The following is a 26,919-nucleotide window of genomic DNA, read 5'->3' as shown; positions in this document are numbered from 1 at the left end:
AATTAATGGACTTTGGGGGTAACTGAGGTTGGAACGTGACTTACAGAAAAGTTACACACTGAATAAACTCCATAGATGAAGTTCTGAGTAGGTGGGTTTTTTTATTTTAGACCAAATTTTCTTTCAGAAAAATGAGAGTTAAAGTGGACCAGATGACACAACTTGCGAAAGGATGCTGTAATAATAAATTGGAGACTAGCCAGTAGTTCTGACGATGGCAATCTAAGAAGATTAGAATTTCAAGTTGGAAAGAAGGTTTTGTGCCAGATTTTCCTTTTTTTAATAGGGGAAAAGAAAAAAAAAACCTTATTCTTGCAGTCCTTACTACAGTTATACCTCTAACTTTCACATGTTATGAAATTTAGATTTAAAGCATCCTACAAATGATGTATTTTACTCTCAGAAAGCACTCATCATCATACAAATTGCTCGATACCTGCAAGTTGCATAGTTAGACTACATTTCTGGGATGAGAGAAAATACAGAGAAATCACAAAAGCTTCAGTGAAATATCAATATTTGAATTAAAAAAGGAGCATATATACGTTGCATATATGCATCTAAGCTTGGGAGCCTTCTATCTGCATACTGTATTTTTTCCATTTTCTTGAAGCTCAGTGACAACGAATGAATCAATACAACAGTGAGAAAGGCACACAATTTAATTTAAAATTCTAATGTTTAAAGATATTTTTGTCATGCTATTCATGTCATAGCCTGCCTGTCCCACTAAGATTTCATCTTGTGATGTCCAGCTACTGCAAAGTCAAGATTTAAGTTTGTTGGGATGCCTGTTGGCTTTGTTGGCAGGGCAGGGAAAATGGGAAGGCAGAGATGGAAGAGCAATGCTTTCAGGCACAGATATTAACTCAAAGAAGGATTTAATACAAGAGGAAATTTGATTAATGGTAGAAATTCTCATCTCAATAAATTACATATTGAACAATGTAGTCATTTTGGCTTAAGTCTGTAGATAGGCACAGGTGTCTGATTACTTAGCACATGGGCTAATAATCATGTTTGCTACCATATTACTTGCCTATAATTAATTTAGGAGTGCTCTGCTTTTTTGGAAAACAGTCTTTTAGCTCTTACCCGTTTCATTTCTCTGCATTAACTGCATTTCTCAGCAATGGCTGACTATCTGGATCTAGCATAACAAGAAAACCTTAGAGGTCTTCCCTCACCTAAAGTCTCACAAGGGATGGAAAAAATAGCTTCCAGAAAAAAACCATACCCGTTACCAAACTTGTTTGTTTATCGTATTGAATTTTCTGTACAGGTTGCCTTATCACTTTCAACTCTAACAACTTGTCTTTATTTCTAAGTTGACCTGTTATTTAACTGTTTCCACAGGAAATCTTATGTCCTGTATATATGAGTGTTTAAAGTGCGAATTAGCTGCCTTATTACAGCCTTCTGACCACAAACTCTTTGTATCTAGCCTGGTAAAAAAAAAAAACATTTTGTTGTAAAGAGAGAGACACGAACAACTTGCCAGCTGGTAATCCCTTGAATATTTTCTTTGCTCTTGATGATAGAAAACAAAACCATCACAGGAGAGAATGATATATTACGGAACACAGCGAAGCCAAACAAGCACAGATTGGACCCTCGGCGTCCTAGTAGTGTAGATAAGTGAGGAGTCAGCCAGTGTGAATGTCACCGGTGGGTTCAGCTGAGTCTGGCTTTATAGTATTTACATCCAAACCTGCTTAGCTGTGGTGATTGGCCATAAAAGTTAAATTTTGGGTTAGCTACATCTGAATGAGGTTGAAGCCAGCAACTTAGCCTGAAGATAGAAGAAAAAGAAGAAAAATGGGAAAGGAGCCTGTAGAAAAAAGATATTAAATTTGTTGTTGACTTACCATCATCTCATAGCCTGACTTTCTGTTCTGGCTTTGGCTACAAGGAAAAGAGAAGTCACTAGCAAAGTATGTGCTAGGACATGCTGTAGGCCATGAGGAAAAGGTAGGAAAGAAATTTAAATACACCAGCACTTACATTTCTGCAGTATCCTGTATCATCTTTCTTTCCTGAGGTACTAGAATCATCTGCCAGGGTCTTTTTTAAAATTTTCCCCAAAAGAAACTATTGACAATTGTAAAGATGGCACAATTAAAACTGTTCTTCCACTTTGTGTCTAAGTAAAGATGAGTTTTCATTCCTCTTAGAAAGTGGAAGTGTATAAATGTTTGTCTGCTGTAAAAAAGCTGTCACAACCCCTCAAAAAAAAAAAAAAAAAAAAACAAAATCCACAGCAAAAAGGACACTTCAGCCTGAATGTTACTCTTTGTTTTCCATTTGATTGTGTATTTCAATCTCAATTAATTACTTGGCTTCCAAATGTAAAGCCTGTCCATTTAATATTCTGCCATTCTGCATCATCTTCTTAAGGATACAGATTGTTCTCACCATTCATTTTCTGCACATTTGCAAATACAGTTGCACAGATTGGGAGCCTTATGCTTCTTTTTGTGGACTTTAATTTCTTCTTTTATTTTTCTAGTCTCTCTGATCACCAACGCGATAACCCCATCTTCCCTACTGATTTTAAGGCAATCCCAGATTATGTGGCTAGGAGAGGCAATAAGAGAATTAGAGCTAAGAAAGAAATCAGTCTTGTTCTCTAATGACTTCTTATTTTCTACTGTTGATAGAATGAGAAGATTAAATCTCTATCTGCAAATCTTGTGAGGACAGTCTACAAAGGGGAGAAGCATAAATGATTAGACAACAACTGCCAGCAAAGGAAAGTGAGAATGTCATTCCACAAACTTTTGGAATGGAGGAAACGGTCAGAGATAGCCTAAGCAGCAAATAAGGCGTAGTTGAAACGGTTGAAAAATTCCTCCTGGTTTTGACAGATTGGCAAAGGCATCTGTCATCCCCACTTCTATCAAAGCATTTTAAAGAGAGAAGAAGAATTTAAAAGTATATTTCTTAGAGGTGCAATATGTGGATCTAGCCTGTGATAGAGCAGGGCACATTTCTTCAGATAAGATATTGGGTAATAGTCCCAATTTAGGTCCTTGCAAACATGCAGAGATATGCGTGTGTTTAAATTTATTAGGCTTGTACTTAAACCATATACTGGTTCAGAGCCTCAGCTGACCTGGTAATGTCCATTTAAGAGAAGACTCCATTATTTTATTTAAAGCTTAGAGATTATGGTGAGATGCCTCTTGTTCCAAAAATAGTTCAACTCATTTCATCAAGGGACTGCTCTGTATATCTGAATTTGTTTAGGAAAAAAGTAAGCAAGGAAGCTTATAAAAAGCAACCTATATTATATATATAAAAAACATAGAAGTTATTTTAAAAAATGTACCCCAGTTCTAAGAAAGAGCACTACAGGGGAAGGACCTCTCAGCTCAGATTTCTTCAAATAATCAACGCAATTTTTTTGCAAAACATGGATTGGAGAAGGAAAATGAGCACACAAATAAAAACAGACTGGAGTTTCCCTTTGTTCTGTTCTGCCGCAGTTCCAGACATGTTAACATTTTATATCCAGTTCAGTAAGCATTCAGTGTTGCCTATTTGATTCCAGTACTGTTAACTACCAAGACAAGTTAAAACTGTAGAGTCAAACTTCAGCTTTTCCTTTATTTGAATTATGATTTCCTGAGCGGTGTTCTTCTTACCAGCTGGTGTACTTGTTCATTGTAGCCCGTTGCTCACTTTGAATTTTTTACATGGGCAGCCGCATTTCTTTCAGAAATAATAAAGTAGCATCTTGTTACTGAATAGTTGCTGGCATTTTGTATTTTTAACTGTTCCTCTAGGATAAAATTAAATTAAATTAACAGAGCGTTCCCTACATTTATTTTAAAAAAAGAAAACAAAAATATTTACGCTTCCTGGAAACGTTAGCTATAGAACATTGTGCCCCAAAGGAAAAAACACATCGTTAGCTTGTTACTGATCCTGACAGTGTGTGCACAACTTCCCTGAATTTTATGGCACTAATTCATGATAGCCTTTTAAGTAGTTGCTATTGCCAAGTCCCAGAATCATGAGCAGAAATTTATTGCAGACATAGCGTAAGTCACATGGGTCACTAAGATGCCTAAATAATTAAATTATGGACACAGGCACAGAGGTATACTATGCTGCAGATGCAAATGACCCATATTTCAACATATACCCATCATTTGCCTTGCATAGAACAAGAGACTTTGTGCTCGAAACCAGGTCATAAAGGATTAAAATGAAAATAAGCTTTATGTGTGCACAGACGCATAGTGGAAGTTTCCAGCTTCCACTGAGGGCAGTTCAACCAAAATTTTGGTTCTCGGTATAACGGTAACTGAGCCTGACTAGTTCACATCTGCATTTCATTATTGTCCCTGGAGTGGAAAGGTTAGGAACATCCAGAGTCCAGAAAGCCAGTTTTTTTACACAGTGATGGAATCTAGTTCAAAGATTAGGGAACACAATAAAACCAACCGTAGTTGTTGACTTCCGACTGAAGTCTCCATTCCAAAAAGCGCAGGGAAGAGCAGCGGTGTGAGCAGTAAGCGCTGAACACGATGTGTTCTATTTGACAGTCCACCATCTCTTGATCTGACGTAGTGGCTTGTTCCCCCAAGAGTCTGTGGCGTCGTTCATTCAAACTTATTAATCTTGCTTAGGAACACCTGGGCTGTATGTGATCTTGAGAACACCCATTTTCCTCTCTTTGATGTCTGCAGCAGGCTAGAGAATGTGACTGTGTCCCTGCAACACCTTCAGTACCTTACATCAGCAGCTGCTCAGGTGCAAGCCTAAAATACGTTATTCGAGTCACTGAAAATGGCTTGTAACCATTATTCCAGGTGGATTTTTTAAGGGTGTTGTTCTGTTACAGTGCTGAATTTCTTTAACTCTTGCAGATTTTTGACAAAGAAGCTAAAGATCTGGAGCGAGAAGTTTGCTTTATTGATATTGCCAGCGACGAAATTCCCGAGCGCTATTACAAAGAATCAGAGGTAAGAGACAACTTGGCTGTGAAATGGTGAAGAAGGGAATGTAAGAGGCTGCAGGAAAGCCTTGATAGGAATCAAAACAATTTTATTTTTGTATGAAAACTTGCTGGTCAGTAGTATTTAAAAAACTTTTGATCAGAGGGGAAGCTGATAGCAACCTCTCTATCTAGGTTGCCTGACACTTTCTTTTGCAGATGATTCCTCCAAGCTTTTGAAATGCTTTCGTACCCTTTTCAGAACATACCCTGTACCAGACCTTCGGTATTCAGCTGAATTCATTCAAAGTAGAAGAGGACTTTTCTTTGAATCATGAAGCTCAGTTAGGTGTTTGCAGGTCTGAGCAGTTATAAACATTACTGTTGTCCTTATTTGCATCCCGCCCCAACTAATAAGTGATGCAAAGTGTCTAAGCCCAGGCAAAGGACAGATACGCTGCAGTGAGGATAGGGTTGATGCGCGGTTGCTCAGAGGCGACCATGACACAAGGCCAAGAGGGACTGAAGCGTGCTGCGTACTGCAGTAAATCTGCCAGAGAGCATCAATGGCAGCAGACGCATTCATTCTCTTAAAATTCCCTTGAAAATTGCTCCCGTGTATATTTGACAGTGAGCATCTCTCAAGAGCATGTTTCTTTCAGGTCAATGCAATTCACTGTTTTGAAATCAGCCACCACCATGCAAATGAAGATGAGGTCTCAATGTTTTAACCTCAGACTTGAAAAATGATGGTTCATAGGAAGTAGCTGGAGAGGAGTGATCAGATCTATGCTTGCATTTAATTTTGGAGATATGATTTGCCTCTGGAGCCAAGTATATGTTCATAGCTGGCAATGAGTATGGCAGCTGTTTGACTATACAAAATGAGACTACATAATCATTTTTAGGATAGAAAATGAAGACTCGCCAACAAATGTATTTCCATACCATAGGAGACATGAGTTTCAGACTAAGAAAGTCAGGTACTTGTTATCTTCCATTTATAGATCCTATTTCAAATTTTATGTACGGGCCATAAAATTGGGTCTGCAGTAGAATGAAAAGTAATTTTATTAGTTTCCTTAGATAATGAAACCCATCTGTTATGCACCAAAAATTATATAACACCTCATGAAACAGCTTATTGGTCCCATCATCTTATCTGAACTCCATGGTCTTCTGGTTCCATTTAGGAATGACTGCTGCTATTGAGCAGGTCAGCATTTGACTGTGTTTTAAAGAAATCATGTAAGATTTTTCATCTCGGTGTATGCACTTCCAGAAATTGTAAACATGAAGGTAACATCTAGCCTTTCAGCTTTCCTTCCCATTTTTAATAGCCAACTATTAAGCATAATTTCTATATGATTAATCTTATGATATAGAAAAGCAGCTTCATGTTAAGGAAGAAAAGAATTTCAGAGTCTTTGTGTTGTTATTTCAAAGACAAATCTAGAGACCTTGTTCCAAGCAAAATTTTATACGGTTTTAAACAACAAAAATAGCGCAGCATCTGCTGTTTTTTCTGTACCGATGGATGATTTGTATGTTGGCTACCAAATTCTGTTTCAGAATTCACACAAAATAGTAAGAACACCTTAGCACTTAACTGTGCACATACTGTAATTGATGCTGAATTAATAATAGTTGAATTCAGTATCTCCCAAAGTTTACAAACGATGGGGTTTTTTATGCTGCCATATGATGAATATGAAGCCAAGTTCCCATATCTGATGAGGCCTCTTACATAATTTAGGGACTATAAAAAGACTTTTAATGTTTGTAAATGTAATTTCCATTTGTTTTCAATCAGAACAGCATAAAAAAGTAACTCTATGTAAGTGAGAAATGGTCTGTGTTTTCCAAATAACAGTTTCAGAGATAACTAAAAATCATTCACTGTAAACTTTTGAAAGGTATTTTAGTTACACTAATAACAACAATTTGGCTGCTTTTAGAGCATTTAATCTGAATTGATACTAAGTTTAAAGACTAAAAGTGAAGTGCAATCCTCAGGATTTAAGAATTAGATCCCACAGGATAAGTGTTCTGACTCCCATCCAGAAAGACCAATGAGAATGATTTTTAACTTCAGGCACATTAGTAATCTCTTCATTTCAGTGGATCTTCCGCGTGCTTAAAATTGAGCAAGTTCTGTAGCAGGGTCAGCATACTTAGTGCCTTCCAGAAATGAGCTTTAGATTTCTTTTATATCCTGACAAAAGTGCGTCCCTCTTCAATTAAAAATATACTTCAGTTTTTAACTGCAATTTTCATTACTTAGTTGTATTACTGTATCTTAGAGAAGTAGCTTAAATAATTTAAACGTTTCACACACTATTTAAACTGCTTGCTTTTTGTTAGTGCTTATGAGCCTGCTTGTTGAGGGTGATTTCTGATGTGATCAGACAGCACTAATTACATAGTTGCTATTAAGCTAGTATTTGTGATATCAGTTATTTTTAGCTTTAAAGTGCTCAGTTATCCTTCCTAAGCGGTTTGGGTCAATATCATATATTTTTCAGAGTCCCCTGTATGAAAAGCCCCTTCTTACAATTTGACTGCAACCTTTCCTTGAGTTAGTGCATCAGATAACTCATTGATTATAACAGAATGAACCATAGCAGCTTTAGTGTTTTCTCATTTATATAGATGGAAGACACGGTCGTGTATGTATTACACCAGTATCATCAGCAGAGGTGATAATATTGCAGGTACCACAGAGGGTTCAGGAGATATCCGAGGGTCCCGTAGCATCAGGCTCAGTACAAACAAGTGAAGCAACCGTTGCCTGCTTCCTAGCACCTGTGATCTAAAAAATTATTTTTCAGTTGCCCTCACATGAATCTTATAAACAGATCTATATTCTTCCTTCCATTGTAACTCACATGATAATGATTCACACATAAAAAGACAAAATGTATAAAACATCTTCATATGTATAATACTCCATCTGAATTGCATAGCTCATTTTGACTTGCGCTGGTACTGATAAGAAAGGACAAGTGTTCCATGAAAATGTCACGATGGTTGAAGGCAAAATTATTTATTTCAACCTTGTGCAGATAAGCTTTTTTTCTCCTTCTAAATATTAAATAAAATTGAAAAGTAAAAAATATAGTTAGCTGGGGGCTTAAGGAAAGCTGTTGTTTCATTGAGCAACACTTTAGATGAACCTTTGCCAATAATATTGAGTGATCTCTTGACCAGAATCATCCAAGTGATTTGAATTCCTGTAAGAATGGAGGGCTTATCTGTCAGTGTATGCACAAAAGGACTTAAATCACTAAGAGGGAATCAGAAGATGGTTTTGTTAGCTATTACAAACACGTACATAGAGTCCAATTCTGTCTGCCATGGAGGTATACTGATTTCTGCTGTCAAAAGAGTTGCCCTTGTAGAAGACTGGAGGAGGTACAACTGCAGCAATTCTGGGTATCCCAAAGCAGATGTCTTAATTTTAACTTAATGACCATCTACACGCTTCATTGTGAAGTAGCCACCCGGATACTTAGCAGTGCTGCAACATCTTAAATAAAGCTTTTTTTTTAACAAGCATGGACCTAAAAATCCTTAAACTTTTAAGATGTTTAAATGTGAGGTTCCAAATGGAGAAAGGTTGAATCTAGATCCAAGCTAACAGGTTTGCCTGTTTTTCTGTAACGAGTCACCTGTGTTTCCAAATCTGAATGTACATATTACACTGAATACAGAATTTTATATTTCTGTATAAAGAATGTACAAGCCTACATGTAAGAGTAGTTGTACATTTGTAAAGTCGTTTCCTGGTGACTTTACCATCAATGAATACGTATCACCAGCCATCATGTATTCCCCATATAGGCATATATATTTCTCTGAATTATCGAAAAAAATAAAACTGAGCTATGCTGAAGAGTGAGGGCCTCAAATGAATCATTCACTGAAATGAAACGTTTACTGTAGATGTGAGCTTACTGAGCAAAATGTTCTTTGCCACCATATTCAAGTTCTCAAAATTCGTGTTTCATATCCTGTTTATAACAAAGCAGTTGAGAGTTGGACAAATGGAATAAACTTTTAAGTTACCTCCAAACAGAAAGATTTCATGCAGCTGCCGCAGTGTTCTTCTTCAATTGCTGTCTTTTTTGACTTCAACACAGCTGCACTGTAATAGGTCCAGCTTACTACTGTCCAGGTGCTTTCAGAATAACAAAACCTCTTGTCGCATTACAGAGCCAGAATTATGGTAGTTGAAATAATACAGCTGCCAGCCCCCACAGTGAGTGTGTGCAACATGTCAGTACAGTAGTTCAGCACAGGACATAGCAAAACCAGAGGAAGATTTCTTTTTCCGTACTTATCAGCGTACATAAAGGCTGGCTGGATTATCGTATTTTAACACCTCAGAACTGTCCCAATATTTACAAATATTTAGCTGGCTCTTCCAGAAAATACATTTTAATGGAAATTCCAAAAGGGGGAAAAAAAAAAAGAAAGTCTTTAAAAAATGACTCCACATAAATCTCTGTAGTAAGTGTCTTCACACCAACAAATCTTTCCGGAGCCTTAGCTGTATGAGCTGAAATCCAACACCTAGCAACTACAGCTGATGGTGAAATGCCAGATCACATGTATTAAAACCATGAAGGACTGCTTCTGAAATTCAAGATCAAACAAAATGGTCTTCCGCTTAAAGGGAAAAAAAAATTGACTGCAAAAAAACAAATCCATGCATTAAAAGGAAGGTGTTTCTGGGACACCTGAGTAGCATCCAGTAAGAGAATAGGCTGCATGGAGTAACACAGTGCACTTTCACCTCTGGAGAACGTGTTCAGCTTGGGGATGTGTTTCCATGCTAAAATGGCCATACAAGCAGCAAGTAAATTTCAAGATTTCGAAAGCAGATCAGTAACAAGGCTAAGAAGATGTTCCATGCAGGCTTCCAGCACACAGACAAAGGAGGTGTCAGCTGCAGAAGAGTATGGCAGCTTCAAATCATGCCTGATACCGTGGCAAAGCTAAGGGACAGCATGCCCACTCAGATTTGGAAGTTGTCTGTAAACAATGAATGTATTTCATTGTTTAACTTCAGGTAAAAAATAACATTTCAGAATTAAATCTGAAAAAGCATTGCAGCAACCCAGTGCCATATTGTCAACGTGTTGGTGTTTGCCTCCTGGAAAGGGGTGTGCAATTCCGCATCTGATGCCCATGACGTCTGCAGTCCGGGAGGAAGGTTAAGTAAATAAATGCTAAATAATGGAATCTCTGACAATAAGCATGTTGAGCCAGGACCCGCCAGACGTGACCTAAGAAAGAAACACTGGGAGAGTGCTATGTTTGAAATCACATCCGTCACATTGTGGCTTTTATTTTATTTTATTGTAATTTTACATTTTATTCTCAGATAAGCCCATCTCATGGGTAATGATGTTTCTGATACGTTAGCAGAAGTGCTGTTTTTACATCACTCTGCACCTGGCAATAATGTATTGCAAATACAGGATAGGTTTTGCTCCTCTGTAGCGAAAGGATTTGCCAGATGGGCTTTCCTAATAAATTGTATCTGATAAAAGGACGAGAAGGTTATTTAAACAAAAAGGTTTTAGCTATGCCATTACATTTAAAACAGATTGAGGATTTTGCCAGTAGATAAATTAAGGGGAGAATAGCGAATAGACACAGTATTCTTTGGATGATGGCTTCTCTAGAAAGGAAGGCATGGGTGGCTAGAAGCAAAAATCAGGCACACACAAAATTAATCATCTCAATAATAACATAAAAATGGGGTCAGACCACAGATCAGCTTGCCCAGTTTCCAGTCACTGACCGAAGCGTTTCAAACTCGTGTGCCACAATTCCTGCCTGGGGAGTGTGCTGCTTCGCTCTGCGCTGGTGCCTCTGGTGCATGTTTGGCAAATTGCCGTACCTTTCACAGGAAGATACGGAACGGCCATGATCCCGCAGCGGCAGGGGCTCAGCTCTTCCCCCGGGACCTGGAGAGATGTGAGCATGGCACATGAGTCTGATTTGTTCCATCTGACTAACCTAACAAGTGAGCTACAGCTTGAAAGTCAGGAGGAGAAGCAATGCTGTGTACCAATATTATTTCTACTTGCAGTTAATAGAAAATTATCATCCCTGCTTCATTTTTTTCTTTTTTTTTTAGAAGGACCTTATATGCTTAATGGCAGAAAGGACTCCAGGCTGTGAATCTTAATCTGGCAATTTAAAGCCATGAGTTAGGCACATAAAATCATTCTGGGTTGTGGCTTTCATGTCAAAGTTCTCATTGATTTCAGTGGGCTTTGGATCAGACATTGAAGAGCAAAAGATTAGCGGTCCTGGTCACACCAAAGGTCCTTCTGGCATGATATGCTCCCCGTGGCTGTGGCTAATAGCAGACACCTAGGAGAGGTGCAAATGTATGCGAAATAGAAATACAGAGATTCTTCCCCTAAATACTTCCTTGCGTGAACCATAGCACAAGCAATTGCTGAGCCAGAGTTTGTGTCTTCCTAAAATAGTCCAAGACTTTTTTAAACACCTGACTTTTTAGCATCTGGGTAAAAAGCCAGGTGATGTTAGACTGGATATAAGGAGGACATTTTTTACAGTGAGGGTGGTGAAGCACTGGCACAGGTTGCCCAGAGAGGCGGTGGAGGCCCCATCCCTAGAAACATTGCAGGCCAGGTTGGACGGGGCTCTGAGCACCCTGGGCTGGTTAAAGCTGTCCCTGTCGCTGCAGGGGGTTGGGCTGGGTGGGCTCTGAAGGTCCCTTCCCACCCAAAGCGTTCTATCATTCTATGATTCTATGATGTTAGTTTTACTTATGATAACGACTCGCCTCTGTAAAACACTCATGCCCTTTGAATTGATGGCCCAGAGATTAAACTCTCAAGTTCACTTTGTTCAGTGTTGCTGTGTATCTTACATCCCACTACTCAGCTTATACACAATCTTTACATGCAGCTCCCAGGGAATTGAGTTTTAGCTCACCTGAGCAAGCACTCAGTAAAATCTTTAATGTCTTGATCTTTCATACAGCAGTCTGGAAATCTATTCCTCTGAATTCTTTCTTCTTCCTGGCTTCCATTCATCAGTCTACAGTTTTATAGTACCAATATGTTAATGTTTTCAGAAAGGCAGGAATTTCTATAAAAGCTATTAGATATAATTTGCCCATATTGTCCATCATCGCCTGGCTCTTTGCTTGAAAGTGTCCGGCCAATTCGTGACTAAACATCATGTCCTTCAAGAAAAATGGACGTGATTAAAGGAAGCAAAGGTGCCATCTCTGGGTGCTGTTAAAGGAGTTTGCAACTAGGAGTGATGTCATGGGTGAATTGCATTGCAGTAGATGGATTATTTGTGGGCCACCAATTTAAGAATGATTGCCACTATGAATCCCCTTGTCTGCTGGGCTAACTTCACAAAAATGAAATAAAGCAAAACAGCGCTTTCACAGCACCCAGAGGGTTCTTGCAGTTTGAACGAGACACAAGTTTTATGCGTGACTGAGCAGTCATGCAGGGTGGCTGTTCATTATTTAATTTTTATTTATAAATTCTGAATACTTGGCACTGACTCAAATTCATTACATTAAATCCCTTTGGACTGCATTGAAGTTACTCCATTGTATGTCTGGTTATCGCCAAAAGGATATAAAGCATCTCTGCGTAACGTTCAGCATTATTAAAGGGCCTATCTGAAATGTTTAATCAAGACAACGGCTCCATCACACTAGCACCGTATGTGTATGTAAGAAACAGCAGACCCTTCCTTACATTAAACTATTTGCCTTTGATTTTCCTTTTTTTCCTTTCTGAATATTAAGTCTTAGTTCCTCCCTTTTTATTTTTTTTTCTTTTTACTATTATATTGATTGCTTCAGGCAATAACCAGATATAAAACAACTCTTTCAACCAGAAAATATCGAGATCAATCTGAGGCCAAGCTTTATTGAGTGAGAAGATTGGCAACAGCATGTGACTATGAGTTGTGATATACAGTGGTATGTTGCTCTGATACATGATGACGCGGGATTGTTTTTTATGGTGATTTAATATTGAAACCTTATTATACTGCAAGCTTAAAGCTTCTATTTAGGAAATAATATGTCAGCAATAAAAGCAGTGACTTTCACAGAGAGGGAAGACTATCACCTCATTAGAGCTTTGTAAAGAAGCTTTAATGACAGAGCTTCAGTTTATGGATAAAATCAGAAGCCAAGTCAGGAGATAACTAAACATTAGAAAAAAGGAATGCTGAATGTTATATAAGCTCACACTGAATGAAAGAAAATTAAGATCAGAGTAGTCTTAACAATTTTTTGTTAGCTTTTCTCCTGACTGTCTTCCATTTAGCGCATAATTTGAGTACATACTTAGATACATGTTTAACTGCTTTTATAACAAAGGAAGGATTTAAATGATCTTCCCAGATCTCGGCTTTGGGGAAGGCAACACAGATGAGCACTGGTGCTTTTTCTTGAAGACAGATTTTAGAAGCTCCACTACGAATTTACTGAAACTACATTATTTTCAGGTTTTGAAAATCAATGCTTAACTGTAAATTATTTCTGTTTACAAGATGTAATTAGCAGGATTGGACATAAGGTGAAATGGAATTATACCAATATGGAAAGTAACACTTTGATAGATAAAACTGTATCTTGTACAGATAAAAGTAAACTTTAAAGATGAACTAATGTCCGTACTGGTTTTTTGGTCTTGCTGTTGTAATTTCAACCCCCATTTATTTGATTTTCCAGTTTGTAAAAGAGAGACCGAGTTGAAATTAGTCAGTGTCTTGCCCGTAACTCAGTTGGAACCAGAGATGGCAAAATTGGAGGCGTTTCATACTTAGCTGGCCACCTGGATATACGAGTTCACTTAAAATTGAAAATGACCTTGTCAGGGTCACATCAGTGTTGATGTGTCAAAGCTCAAACTGGGCATGATTTCAGGAAGAGAGGCATGGGTAGAAAGTACTAGTAAGTCACGCTGAGGGAGTAGTGGAAAAGCAAGCTCTGAAGAAGCAACATTTTTTTTCCAAAGGCCATAAATAACCCTTGGAGTGCATTGTATTGTAATGACTTGCAATAACATATTTTCCTATAGCAGAAAATGTCCTAGATAATACGATTGTCAAAGCATCTCCGAGAATATGCTGCCATTGATTCACTGGCTGTTGGATAAAAGACAGGATTGGATTTTAGTGTATCCTAGTGCTTATTTAAGTCAATTTCGTATGACTTTTTCATAATGTTTATTAGCATGTTTTCATATTTTATGTCTTATCAAAACATTTCCTTTAGCAAACTGACAAACAGGACTTCATCTCCTGCATTTCCCAGTATGTTTTCTTAATTTTGCAGGATCCTAAATATTTCAAGTCACAGAAGACTGGGAGAGGCCAATTAAAAGAAGGCTGGAGAGAGACCCATCAGCCCATTATGTGTTCCTACAAACTTGTGACTGTGAAATTTGAAGTCTGGGGACTTCAAACCAGAGTAGAGCAATTTGTACACAAGGTCAGTGAAACAGGAGCTGTTTCTTATCCTTCACGTAAGCAGAACTCGAGTACTACCCTGCACGGGAACGTAACTGTGGCTGTGTAGAAGGTAGGGAGCTCAGCCGAATCTGCTTTCAGGCCTCTCAAGGTCTGAAAGATCTGGAGCAGAGCCAAAGAGTTCATCTCCAGGTATAAACTTGACAAAGCTTGGAGCTGCTCAGGTCCACGGTTGAGAAAAAATATCAATAACATTTTCAATGCTGCGATAAATGTATGAGCGAAAGTATTTATGAGTATACATGAGTACCATACATGTAGCAATGATGTGTGGGATTCCTTACAAACAGGTAGTGGGAAAGTTTTCCAGACAGTCTCCTAAAAAAATAATTAATGAATGGCATAACAGCCAAGTGATAATATTTTTCAGAGTATTGAGCTTCCACATGTTTAAAAAACTAACAAGGAAGAAGAAGAGTTCCAGAACATCTAATTGCCCCAAGATTAATGGATTCTGTACACGTTCCCAAATGGCTTCCCGTGCTAGTCAAAGCCATGCTAATGTGATCCAGTGTTGGCAATAGATCCACTTCAAGCGGGAGGCTGGACGGCAGGACCTTCAGAGCCAGTATGTCTGACTCTCTAGGGCATGTCTTTTTAGAGACAAAACTGTCAGAATATTTTTCACTTTAAATCATGTTGCAAGTCAACAGTGTTACTTTTGTCACATGTTTTGTTGCTGCAGAGGTATTTAACCTTTTTGTTGTTTCGCAGGTGGTCAGAGATATACTATTGATTGGTCACCGGCAGGCTTTTGCCTGGGTTGATGAGTGGTACGGTAAGTATTCTCCAAATTTAGCCCATTTAAAAGGGCTGATGCAAAGCTTATGACAATTAACAACAGATTTGGACCATCAGGTCCTAGCATAAGTTGTTCATGAAAGAGATGAAACTATGTTCAGTTTCTCTGGAACATACGGAGCTCATTTACAGCCAGTTCTTTGTAACAGGAGTAGGCTGTATTTTAGGCAGCCAGTAGGCAGCATGCAGGGACCCCTTTACATCCCATACATCTCAGGGTATATGCATCAGTCCAGTCACCCTGCACTGTAGGCAGATAGGAGCTGCCCCGGGCAAGAGTCATCGATATGGGGAACCGCATGCAGGTTTGAATAAAGCTTCTTACTAAGACTGCGTTAACATGCAATCGTTTCCATCCTGCAAGCTCCTCGGGCCTCTGATCCAACACAATTTCAGTTTTTTAGGAAAGTTTTAAACTGTTAAGAGGGACTGCAGTAAAGAAAAGATGGCGCTCTAATGTCCTTTCTGAAAAATGGATATAAATGTAAAACCTACTGGGTCTGATTCAACAGCAGCTGCATGCAAAAACTGTTCTGAATCCATGAACCAGCTGTAGGAACGGGCACTTGCAATGGTACAGAGTAATCCTGAATATCAAAGCAGCCATTTATATTTTAGAAAATAAGCTCACGGGGTTTGTGCTTTTTACATATATTTTCAGTAAGATGAATCCATAATCACTTGTAGAACAGTTTTTAAGACATTTCTGTAACATATAATAGCAATTTGGGATTATATTTAGAATGTTTATTTAGATCCTCCTTAAGCTTCAGGAAACACCGGTTTGGGTATTTCATGGATTAGAATGACACCTGTCTTTCATCAGAACTCAGAAACATTCTGCATTGCTTAAAAATAGTCCATTAGCTCAGCTCGTGCGAACACACACATCTCCAGTGACTTCATAAACCTGCATAATTTTACACTAGAATCTAACAATAAACTCATTGTGTTGATTTTTTGCAAATACAGAAAAATTTGCCTTTGAAATCACAATGTTCCTATACATTTAATAGTACGTTAAAATCTTGTGCTGTAATGATCATGAAAATACTGAAATAATACCGTTTATTTTGGGATAGCCATAAACTAGTAAAATAATTTTGTATCCAGTAGGAAAGAGTTCTTTTTTTCATTTTTTACCTGAAATACAGTAATGCATTATTTTCCCTGTACAAAGTCAGGGAAACTGATTACTTTAAATAAAGAAGCCTGACTTCATGTAAAAATTGAGCCCACAAATTTGCCCCCAAACTACCCAACATATCTATTAAAGCAAGACATAAAGAAACGTTACTGGGAAGCAAAGAGTCATCTGCACTTTAGCAGAGTTATCGATAATGATAACAAGTGAGTAATCATGAAGTAAAACATATGGAATAGGTTTAGCCCAAAAACCCCATTTAACCACAGATTTTCCCATCTTAACTCTGAATGCACCCTGTCAAAAATACTCTTTCCACAAATGAAGTATTGCAATACACAATTATCTTGTGGATTTTTACTGTCACGGTGAGTCTTTTTTCCTAAATAATATAGTGTACTCTTAGAACTTAATTGTCAGGCTAAGTATAAAACCAAAAAAATCTGGGCTTACTAAAATAGATATGAATAAAGGCTAAGTATATAGCAAGATTTATTAAAAAAAAAACAGTGCAGAAAGTTAGTTTGGGTACCTCTCTGTGCTGCCCGCAGCCCTTATGCATTACTGTTCTGAAGTGTAACAGTTGGTAAGACGTGCTGACTAGAAACCGAGTATTTCATTATTCAAAATGAGTGAGGTCCAATTTGTCTACATCCACTTCCATTTAATACACATGATGTGTAAAACTGTGGTGGTACTGCTCTTGACGTGTTTGTGTGTAGGGAGAGTTTTTCAGAAAAATACTTCTAAAGCATCTGTGTGCATTCAGTGTGTCTGTTAGCATCTTTTAAAATAAAAGCTTGGGAAAGACTTGGAGATGATGTACGTCAGCTAAACTGACTCAAATAATCACTGTAATAAAATCAATTACTAAACAACGTTATATTAACGGTATTACTGATTGGTTACTGTTACTGATACTGTAAGTATGAATGTGTCTTGTCATTACACTTACTAAACTGTATTTAGCTTTAACCAAATCTGTTTTCACAGTGTTATTTACTAATAAAGAGCATGTTCTCTGCTTGGCAAAATGCATCCTTAGCATGTTATTGACATGGCTTATGAGCTTGTTTTTCATTCCAGATAACAGTAAAAGGATGAGTTAGTGGTATTCCATGTTTCCTTTTGATCAAAACTTTAGACTGCGTTTCATTTTCACTGAGGAAATATTGCATTGTGCTACTGATATAACGGCTAAAGTTACATCTTTCCTTAAAAGCTGTCTCGTAAAATGCAGCAAGGGCCTCATATCACAGAACAAGGAGTGGTGTGATACAAGAATTTCCAAATCCAAGTGGCACATAGTAAACCTGAGAAAAATGATAGCCTCAAGAACAAAGACACAGTGTACAATTACCACAAGTGGTACACATTTCCAAGTATACTGTGCTACAAAAATGCTATTTTTTTATGAGTAAAAAGTTGATGGCTATTTTCATGAAGCTCTGAAGTTATCAAAGCGTTGTAAAGAGCAGACCAAAATTCTGGCAGCCTTCATGTTCACTTACACCTTACTCGCAAGCAGATTTATTGAAAGCATGGGAATACTCAGAAGGGTAAGGTCACAAGTCAATTAATTGGATTCTTTATGTTTTTACTGGAAGTGTGGTCTATGACAAATCTTTTTAAAATCTGTAATAATTGCTTTGAGTTACATAGCAAGCACCTAACAGATTAGGCACTAGTTTGACAGCATCAGGCATGCCTAGGCAATGATAAATGATCCTACTGGTAGAATCAGCCTGATTTGTGGAATATTTCTAATTCTTACAATTCATTAAGTTGCTTGAGGCTACAAAACTGTTAACGTATTCACTATTAATTCATTTACCAGTATAATTAAGTGTTAGTTTCTGGAATCTAAGCTGATATGTGCTCTAACAGTAAGAATGTTTGCTGGTTATGAGATGTACTATGCAAAGATAACAAAATCTTTTTGAAAGTTCCTGGAAAGGTAAGTAAATATTTATAACACTTCTGTATCTATCCTTTATTCCAAGGGATCTTCTAAAATCTTTTTAGAAGATCTTGGCCTTTGCCAAGGCCTGCACTTCAATACTTTTTGCCTACCTTACATTACACAGATACTCCTGAACAATTTCCACTCCTTCCTGTTCTCTGACTCCCTTTGACTTAACCTTCTTACACCTTCCTTGGCTGATATAACTACCTTTATGAGTCAGTTTTCATAAAGCTAGTTGCTCCATGCTTTTTTTTAAATCCTTTTTTGGCTTCTGCTGAAAGACTATGTGCTCCTAGAACCTTCTCCTTAGAAAAAAATAAGCTTGCACTGAATCAATGGAAAATGCCAACAATTTTGAACTTTTTACAGATATGACTATGGATGATGTTCGAGAATACGAGAAAAATATGCATGAAAAAACCAACATTAAAGTTTGCAACCAACATTCATCTACTGTGGATGAAATAGAGAGCCATGCCAAAGCAAGAGTATGTCAATTTTTAAAACATATTGCCCATCCTCAGCTAATACACCTGCACAGATCAGCGAAGAGCAGTGAACTGATCTTGCTGACCAGTCAGTGGAATTTTGGGGAGGTTTTGCTTCAGCAGGAACAGAATCTTTCTCCGTGAAGTGCAATCCCGCCTTTCATTTGCACTGTAAACTGCCACTGATGTAAGAAAGGGTGGGAATGGGCTCATATACAGTTCCCTGTCTTCCAGGAAACCACCATTCCCAAATTTCAGTTGTATGCACAAAGAGGAAGTTAAATACCGGTTTTACTTTCTATTATTCGAATCGTTAAAAAAGGCAAGAGTTCAGAGTGCTTCAGTCAAAAAGCCAGGAACATGGGGAGTGGAAAATTTCTGTGGGACTGATAAAATCGTTTGCTTCACCAGGAAAAAAAAAGCTAATGAATTATTCACTCTTTTCAAACGAATTTTAATGTTGTCATTGATCAGCTACCAACAAGGTGAGAAGTATTTTCGGAAGTATGTCACAGCAGTTCGCGGGGAAGGGCAGGTTTCTGTGTAGGTTCTTTGATTCAGATTCTGGAAACTTCATAAAGTATTAAAGTTCCTAATTTGGGCACCTCAAGTAGAGGCCTAAAATTAGAAAGTATTACTATCTGCAAATAGAAGAGATGCAGTGATAATTTGCTTTTGAAATGTTGTTATTCCTTTATTTCTACTACTGCGCTGTAGAACTCGGTGATGGTTTTACTCATGTAACGAGTGTGGGCACGGCCTGAAGGGCTTGAAGTCTTTCCTTTGTTCTTACTCAGTAAAACTTGTCACCCGCCTGCAAAGGTGTCTGAGCAATAACCAGGAAGGTGATTCTCCTGTTTGTAATGCCGCAGCTCCATTGACATCAAGGTTACTCCTTAGCTGAGCAGTAAATTGAGAATCGCTTCTGACTTTGGCTCTACACTTCAGGATTTGGCTTTGAATGAAGTCTGCCATCCGTAGCTCCCATGTGGAAAATTGCCACTGAGGCCAGAACAGAATTTGTCATTAATGAAAAAAATGAGTCTGAGCCTTCTTAGCCCAGGATAAGGACTGGTTTTACGTGAGCGTGTGTCAGAACAGAAGTGAATTTAAAGTGAGTGTAAGCTAAAAAGCCAAAGTTAGCTGAAGGGACAGTAAGTATTTCATGTGTGAATTTAAAATGGAGGATACCACTTAATAAGACTTCAATCAATCTTCACTTAAATAGCCAGCAAATTGAGAAATCTTCCTGTCCTCTTTCACTTCCATTTATCCAAGACAACTTTGGTTTCGTGTTGTACAGAAGTGCTCAATCGAAAATAGCTGAAACGAACGCATGGGCTCCCTTGGATGTCAGGGCGCTTTTAAACGATTTGAGTTCAGAAACGCTACACACGCTGTTACAGGGTGTGAAACAAAATGTAAATCAGCAAAACAGGTTCCAGTCTATCTCCAACACAAGTAGGTACGGTTCCTCTGAGACCGTCTGTTTATTTCGACCGCTTAGCTCAGATTTGAAAATAGCTTAGCCTTCACTCCTAATAACTGGCACAGCAGCGTAGACTGAAAAGGTCCCTGGAATGTCGTCTGCAGGGAAGAGAGGAGCCAGCTGGAAGCATTGCATGCTTTTGTTTATTTAATATGATGTTGTCATACAACATAAAGCTTCTTCTACAGAACATTTGCAGCCAAGGCCACAGATGTGTGCAGCCGGGTAATATTAAAAAAGTATCGATGTACTCAAAGTGTAGGATTTTGTCATACATGTGGTAAGCACCATTGCCAGTCCCATGTCTCAGACACCCAAATGTGTGAGAATTTTAAGTTTATTAAAATGCTAGTGGTTTTATTTCTGGTTTCAGAGCTTTCAGAGCTCAACCAATCTATAAAATGGCTTAATGAAATGCTTGAAATTTACAAATTTAACGTGACGTTCAGTGAAAACCATAAACTTTATTTCATTTGCCTCAGTGGACATCTTGCAGGCAACATTGACATGAAGCAGCAGGTTTCACAAAAGTCTTGCTGATTTTTTTTTTTTTTTTTAACTTACCTGTTTGTAGCAGATGTCATTCGTTCAGGATTTTATCAAAAAAAGTTTTGCCCGGCTCAGCTCAGAGCACATCTACGCTGGGATCGCTCTGCCCTCTTGTGGGTTTCCACAGCACTGGGACACATTTGTCACCTGCAGAAGACTTTCACTGCTTTTAAAGCTTTCTAGGGACCCCGTTTTCCATTGCAAAGTGGCTTTAACATCTCAGCCTCATTTTGCCTCTATTTTGCAGGGAATTAAGCAGTGGATTTGTCAGTTGGCCATAAATGTTTAAGTACAGATTCTGGATGGAAAAGTTGGAAAGCGTGTTGTGGCTTTAGCAAGTGAGAGGGAATTCTTTAGGCTTTATTAGTAGAAAAGCAAAACGGCCTCAGTTACGTGCATGCAGCTGCAACCAGAAGTCAAAAGAAGCTGTGCATGGGGGGAGAGAGAATTTTTTCATCCCTTGATAATTACAGTAGACAAACCAACCGATGACAACCCTGTACTCGTTCATGCTTATAATTTAGATGGGGGGAAAAAAACCCCAACAACCTATTAGTTTAATTTTGCTCGGAGTTCTGAAAAATTCTACGTGCTAACTCTGTATCTAAATGTATTCTTTAATTGCCTGTGAAATAGCTTGATTTTTCCAGCAATTACAGAGGTAGCACTCTTCATTTAGTTCAGAGCCAGGTAGGAGAAGAACTATTACTATGTGATTAATGTACTTAACTTCATTTTCTTTGTGTTGGCTGCTTATTGTATTCTGATCAATGCATTACAATAGCAAGGCATTCATGTGGAGAATCACTTAATGATATGCATGATAAGCAATCATTCCCTGATTTAGAATTTGGATGGAAGTAGTTTAACTGAGTTAACGAAATGATCATTTGAAATCATTCTAACGTGCCTTTATCTTTCTTTCCTTCTTGTTGAAGACATGACAATGGATGAAGTCCGAGAGTTTGAACGAGCAACTCAGGAAGCTACCAACAAGAAGATTGGGATTTTCCCACCTGCAATATCTATCTCTAACATTTCCATGCCTTCTTCAACCCGCAGTGCTCCATCTAGCGCTCCATCAACTCCCCTCTCCACAGATGCTCCTGAATTCCTAACAGTTCCCAAAGACCGGCCTCGGAAAAAGTCTGCTCCAGAAACTCTCACTCTTCCAGATCCAGCGAAAAAAAACCTTTAAATTAACCCAGCATGTTTCCTCCTGATAAGCCATGTCTACCACAGCAAGAGTGACGTAACTCAATTTCTGCAAAGGTCATGGTGGTTTGTTGGATGTTTTTTTTGCTTAAAATAATCTTACTGGTGTGGAAAGATTACTTCTTTCCTCAGACTTGATCCTTAAAACCTTCAGAGAAGTGCATGCAAGAGAATGTAGTTTATATATTCCTAAAGTAGTGTTTCAAGCCATATGGTGCGTCTTACTGACATACAATGAAATAGTCTGAGGGGAAGCCTGTAAAAGAAAACAAATCTTTCTGTAGCAGTATTCTACCTACAAATCCTCATCTAGGTCATAGCATTTATAATTAGGAGTAGGTACTTAGTAAAGCTGCCAAGGACTTCTGAGGCAAATTAGTGCCAACTAGAATGCAGGGTTAACAGGAACAAAACCCTCCCGTTTTCTTCTTTTATAGCCAATTTTAAAATCCTTCCTACTCTCAGGCTTCTGCTGTGTACTCATAAACCTTTGACCTGTAACTCATTGTACTTGAACACCAACAGCAATCACTCAGATTCACATTTTGCTTAATATGACTCAGGATTTGGGGCCTAGCTAACAAACACAAAACTTTTCAAACCTAAAATATCACTGTATTGAAGCCCCAATTGTAATTAATTATACTGACTTTGAGGCCATTGAACTATTTCTATCTTGCACAGAATTTGTAAAAGAAACCACCTATTTCTTGTAGATAATGTATTTTAATAGCTCTCCCCTGTACTTTTGTGATCTCTTTAAGTCCGTATTGGTGTTCATCAATGGTGTTCATCAATGGTGTTCCATGTGTAAGATTGAAAAAAAGCAGCTACATTGAGCCAGTTGAGAAGCAAAACCAATGAATTGTCTTTTTCTCACTGGAAGAAGAGTGATAGTTACACTGTAAGACCTTGAATGTAAAGGAAAGAAAATATAAGACTCCTTTTTCTTTCCTGCCTCGCATCTTTCCCAAACAGCACAATCTCTGCTAACAGAAAGCTGGTTCCAGGCTTTACCATCGTCTAGGGAAGGGGTGAACAAAATCAGTCCCTTTACAAAGCACATGAATCGTGGGGCGTCTCAGTCCCGTGCAGGGTGCCGTTAAGGAAACAGAAGTGCTCTTCCTGGTCTGCGTGTGAAATCGCTCTTCAATCTCAGGAATTAAACTAGAAAAGGATGTTTCCTGGCAGGAAAGTGTAGATTGTGGAAGGAGGAGAAAAATAAATGGCAGAAGAGGTCTCTTCCTTCCTTCCTATTCAAAAGGTAAGCTCAGTGAGAAGCTTTCTCCACTGAACCCCATTTGGGGTACTTTGTTCTCTTTCATACAAATTGCTATTTAATAAATGCTGTCAGAGTCTTGGCTCTATTGGTAGCTGTAGTAGACGTTAAACAAGCCACCGTTCAATTCCCCGTGAATGACAGCTATTACCTGAATCACAGGATCAAAGTGGGTAATATTTTGTACCACCAGTGACATGGTACATGGATTAAAAAAAAAGAGAGTCCTCCAGAGCTGAACTATCATTGAATATTGAACAATCAGTTTGGGGATGGCCTTCTACCTGGACAGGGCGTTTGTGCCATCTTCTCAGCGCAATGCTGTGATTGGACTGGCTTAAATGCACTGAACTTCTCCATGGCTGTACATCCAGTAGAAGTTATGTTGAATGTGTGATATGTATAGGGTAGTTTTAATAGCAGGAGAGGTAATTCCTCTGCCAACCTGCACTGAAAACAAGTGTATATTTGTTTGATAGCTAAAATCCTGTAGCTAGCCAAATCTGGGAGCTCTTTGTAGGTTAGCTGTGGTCTGACTTCATGCATTCTCCCACTTACTGTCCTTCTTTTGCTTTGCTTTTCTTCTCAGAGCTAGTAATTCTGTGTGATTAGTAAACTGATGGGTGATAATTTTTGTGTTTAAAGAGAAGCCGCTGTAATGATGCAAACAAAACTTTCCTACATTAGTTTATGATTTCAGCTTTAAAAATGTGCAGATTAAGTATTCATAACTGGTCTAATCTTTTTATTATTATTATTTATTTAGTAGCAAGATTGGAACATTGGCAGAGAAGGGAAACCTTTGAAAAGATAAAGCATTGTTTGGTTGTTTTTTTCATTTCCTGAATTTGACCTGTATAGAAATGGTTTAGGTCTGCTCCTCCTGAAAATCTATTTTTCAATTAATTTTTTCTTTGTCAAAGAAGAATTTGCTTGGCTCTAGTCGTAACGTCCTTGCACTTACATATTACTGTCTCTATATACGAGTTGGCATCTGGGTCATACCTTTACTGACCAAAGCAGTCATACCTTTACTCATATTTAACCAACTGATTTCGAATCCCACGTGGATATGCTCATTATCATATTAAGTACGTTTGGGGATAAGGCACGGATGAAAATTATTAACATACCTGCATAGGACACATCCTAATAGCCACATGACAGAGATGTAGGAGGAAGGCACTGATCATGTCGTGGAAAGCAATGACAGACTGCTTAATGCCGCGTCTCCGTCTGCACGTGCTGCTGCCGTAGCCCTTCTGCTGAGCGGGGCTGTTCTCGAGGATTACCGGAGTTATTGACCAAACAGCCCGAATTCATCGTTGGCCACAACAAGGATCACGATCAGCCACATTCCCTCCACGTTTCTTCCTAATGAAGGCAAATAAAAAGATCTGTAATGTTCCATTGCTTTGGATAAGAAATACCCCAGGCTCTTCATTGCCTATGTGAGTACCCTCTGCTGTGTTCTGCTTTGCTTTCCCCACCGGTCATTACCCATTTGGTCAATATGATCTTTAAATATCTTTTTCGGTTTGGTTGGGTTTGTTTGTTTTTTAAGGTAGGGTAAATTTTCTAGAATATTCCCAGCAAACACAAAAAACCACACAAAATTAAATGAAAAGGAAGGTCTGAATAATTCAGTGTAACATCTTGAGGCAAAGGGGTTGTTTTCATTATGGATTTTTTCACAGTGCTTTCTGTTGTATTTTCAGACGTGTTTATTAGGAGAAAAATAAAGAGCATTTTGCAGGTGTTCATCACTTCTTTTGCAAAAATAAATGATGCGATTATTTAGTGAGTACATCTTTAGAGTACGGTGCCAGGCAGCAAAGCTGAATAGGCACAGTAGCCGCGTTCCTGTTCTCTGCCACAGTGACTGAAGAATTACATGACAGCTCTGCTAGGACTTGACAAGGAATTTTTCATCAAGGAGAATACGGTTCAGAGCAAGTAATGTGATTAGTTTGTTTGGGTTTCTATTAAAACCGCCTCCTGGCTTTGCTCATACTTTTATGTATTTCATATAGAACAATCATTACAAAACAACTGGCAATTCACTGCAGTCTTTAGAAGGGTAGATCTCCTAATAAATTAAAAAAGGGAGGTATCCATAAAGACTATGAGGAGCAGCACATTCCTGAAACACATACTTAATGGGATTTCTTATGAATGTAATGGTTAATTTTGTAAATGACTGGATAAATCCTACAGAAACTATTTGACGTTATTCTTTGGCTGTTTTGATTATTCTGGAAGGTGATTTTGTGACATCTAGTAGCCAATCTGCATTAATCGCTGCTGTAGAGATTTTGAAATGGAAATATTTGTTCCTTGAATTTTAGTTTGTAACAAAGACTGCTACATTTTGTTAAAACTGCTTTGAAGCTTGCTGCACTATAACTTCAAAACAACGTGCTATCATTTGAAATAAGCCAAATGTATATGCTTTTGATGAATTAGTGAGTGCAGTAAGAGAGAATTCATGATCTTGTCAATAGAAGCTTTTCTGTTTCCATTGTTTGGACTTGGGTTTATATGTGTAAGTTAAAATTGCTAAATAAGTCTAACGGTGTTTTGCTTTAAATGAACAGCATGGTCATTGAAGTACAATCTGTAGTTTTGTGGTGTCACTAAAACAGGTTTCACTGGTTTATTTCATTTCTGTGATAACTCCACGTGACTCTGAATGTCCAGTAGTTCATTTCTTTGATTTAGCTCAATGATGGCTCCATTAGGCAATACATCACTACCATCAAAGGAGGACCAAGTTTTGAAATGCTCTGCATGTTAAATAGTGCAAGGCTCAGCAGGAGAATTTGATTGTCATATTTCTCATTCATATCACTTAGTTTCTGATTTTTCCAAGTTATTTATTATTTTTAATATTGTATTTTTCCTTGCATTTTGTTGTAAATAAACTACCAACAATTATTCTTTACGATTGTGGCTGTTTTCTTTTACTAGGTCTCCTCTAGCAAGGAAGATATCCATTAACATTTCTACCCCCAGCTCTGCAAGTCACTTCCTCAAAATCGAAAAGCACAAAGAATTGGCTTTGTAAGGAAAATTTAAACAACTTACAACACCTACTGGGTCTTGTTGTGCCTCAGCTTTTTAAAGATTTTTATCAGGGCAGGTGCCCATCAGTCTGGTGTGAGCCCATTCATTTGTAAATGACCATTTGGTTGACAAGGCAGTTTTCCAGAAGGAAATCTAATTCCCTATGCAGGGTTTGGCAGCCCAGTGTTGTAGTAAATACTGGAAAGGACATCACTCAAAGCCTCTCGGGAGATAAGAATCCTCCATCACTTGTGTACAAGTCATTTCATTTTAGTCAAATTTCATGTGTACAATGATTCTTTTAGCTTTTAAGTAGAGGCTTACTCCACAGAAATAAAGCTTTCTCTGCACCGGAAAAATGGTAGTCGCATATTCAGCATAGAAATGCTTCACAGCAGTGTAGGACAGGACGCAAGGAACAA

General features: G+C 38.2%; 1 protein-coding gene across 1 annotated transcript in view; it reads left to right on the top strand.

The window, feature by feature from the left end:
• Nucleotides 1-21,915, top strand: part of PITPNC1 (phosphatidylinositol transfer protein cytoplasmic 1) — an 82,799-nt gene extending 60,884 nt beyond the window's left edge. Inside the window, exons 6-10 of the mRNA XM_075719906.1 lie at nucleotides 4,878-4,973; nucleotides 14,307-14,462; nucleotides 15,215-15,278; nucleotides 18,781-18,899; nucleotides 21,876-21,915. Coding sequence (XP_075576021.1) covers nucleotides 4,878-4,973; nucleotides 14,307-14,462; nucleotides 15,215-15,278; nucleotides 18,781-18,899; nucleotides 21,876-21,881 — 441 coding nt within the window. The 3' untranslated portion in view covers nucleotides 21,882-21,915. The remainder of the gene's footprint in view (nucleotides 1-4,877; nucleotides 4,974-14,306; nucleotides 14,463-15,214; nucleotides 15,279-18,780; nucleotides 18,900-21,875) is intronic.
• The last annotated feature ends 5,004 nt before the right edge of the window (nucleotides 21,916-26,919 follow it).

The sequence above is a fragment of the Pelecanus crispus genome, chromosome 12 (assembly GCF_030463565.1).
Source record: "Pelecanus crispus isolate bPelCri1 chromosome 12, bPelCri1.pri, whole genome shotgun sequence".
Lineage (NCBI taxonomy): Eukaryota > Metazoa > Chordata > Aves > Pelecaniformes > Pelecanidae > Pelecanus > Pelecanus crispus.
This window is presented reverse-complemented; position numbering and strand designations above follow the sequence as displayed.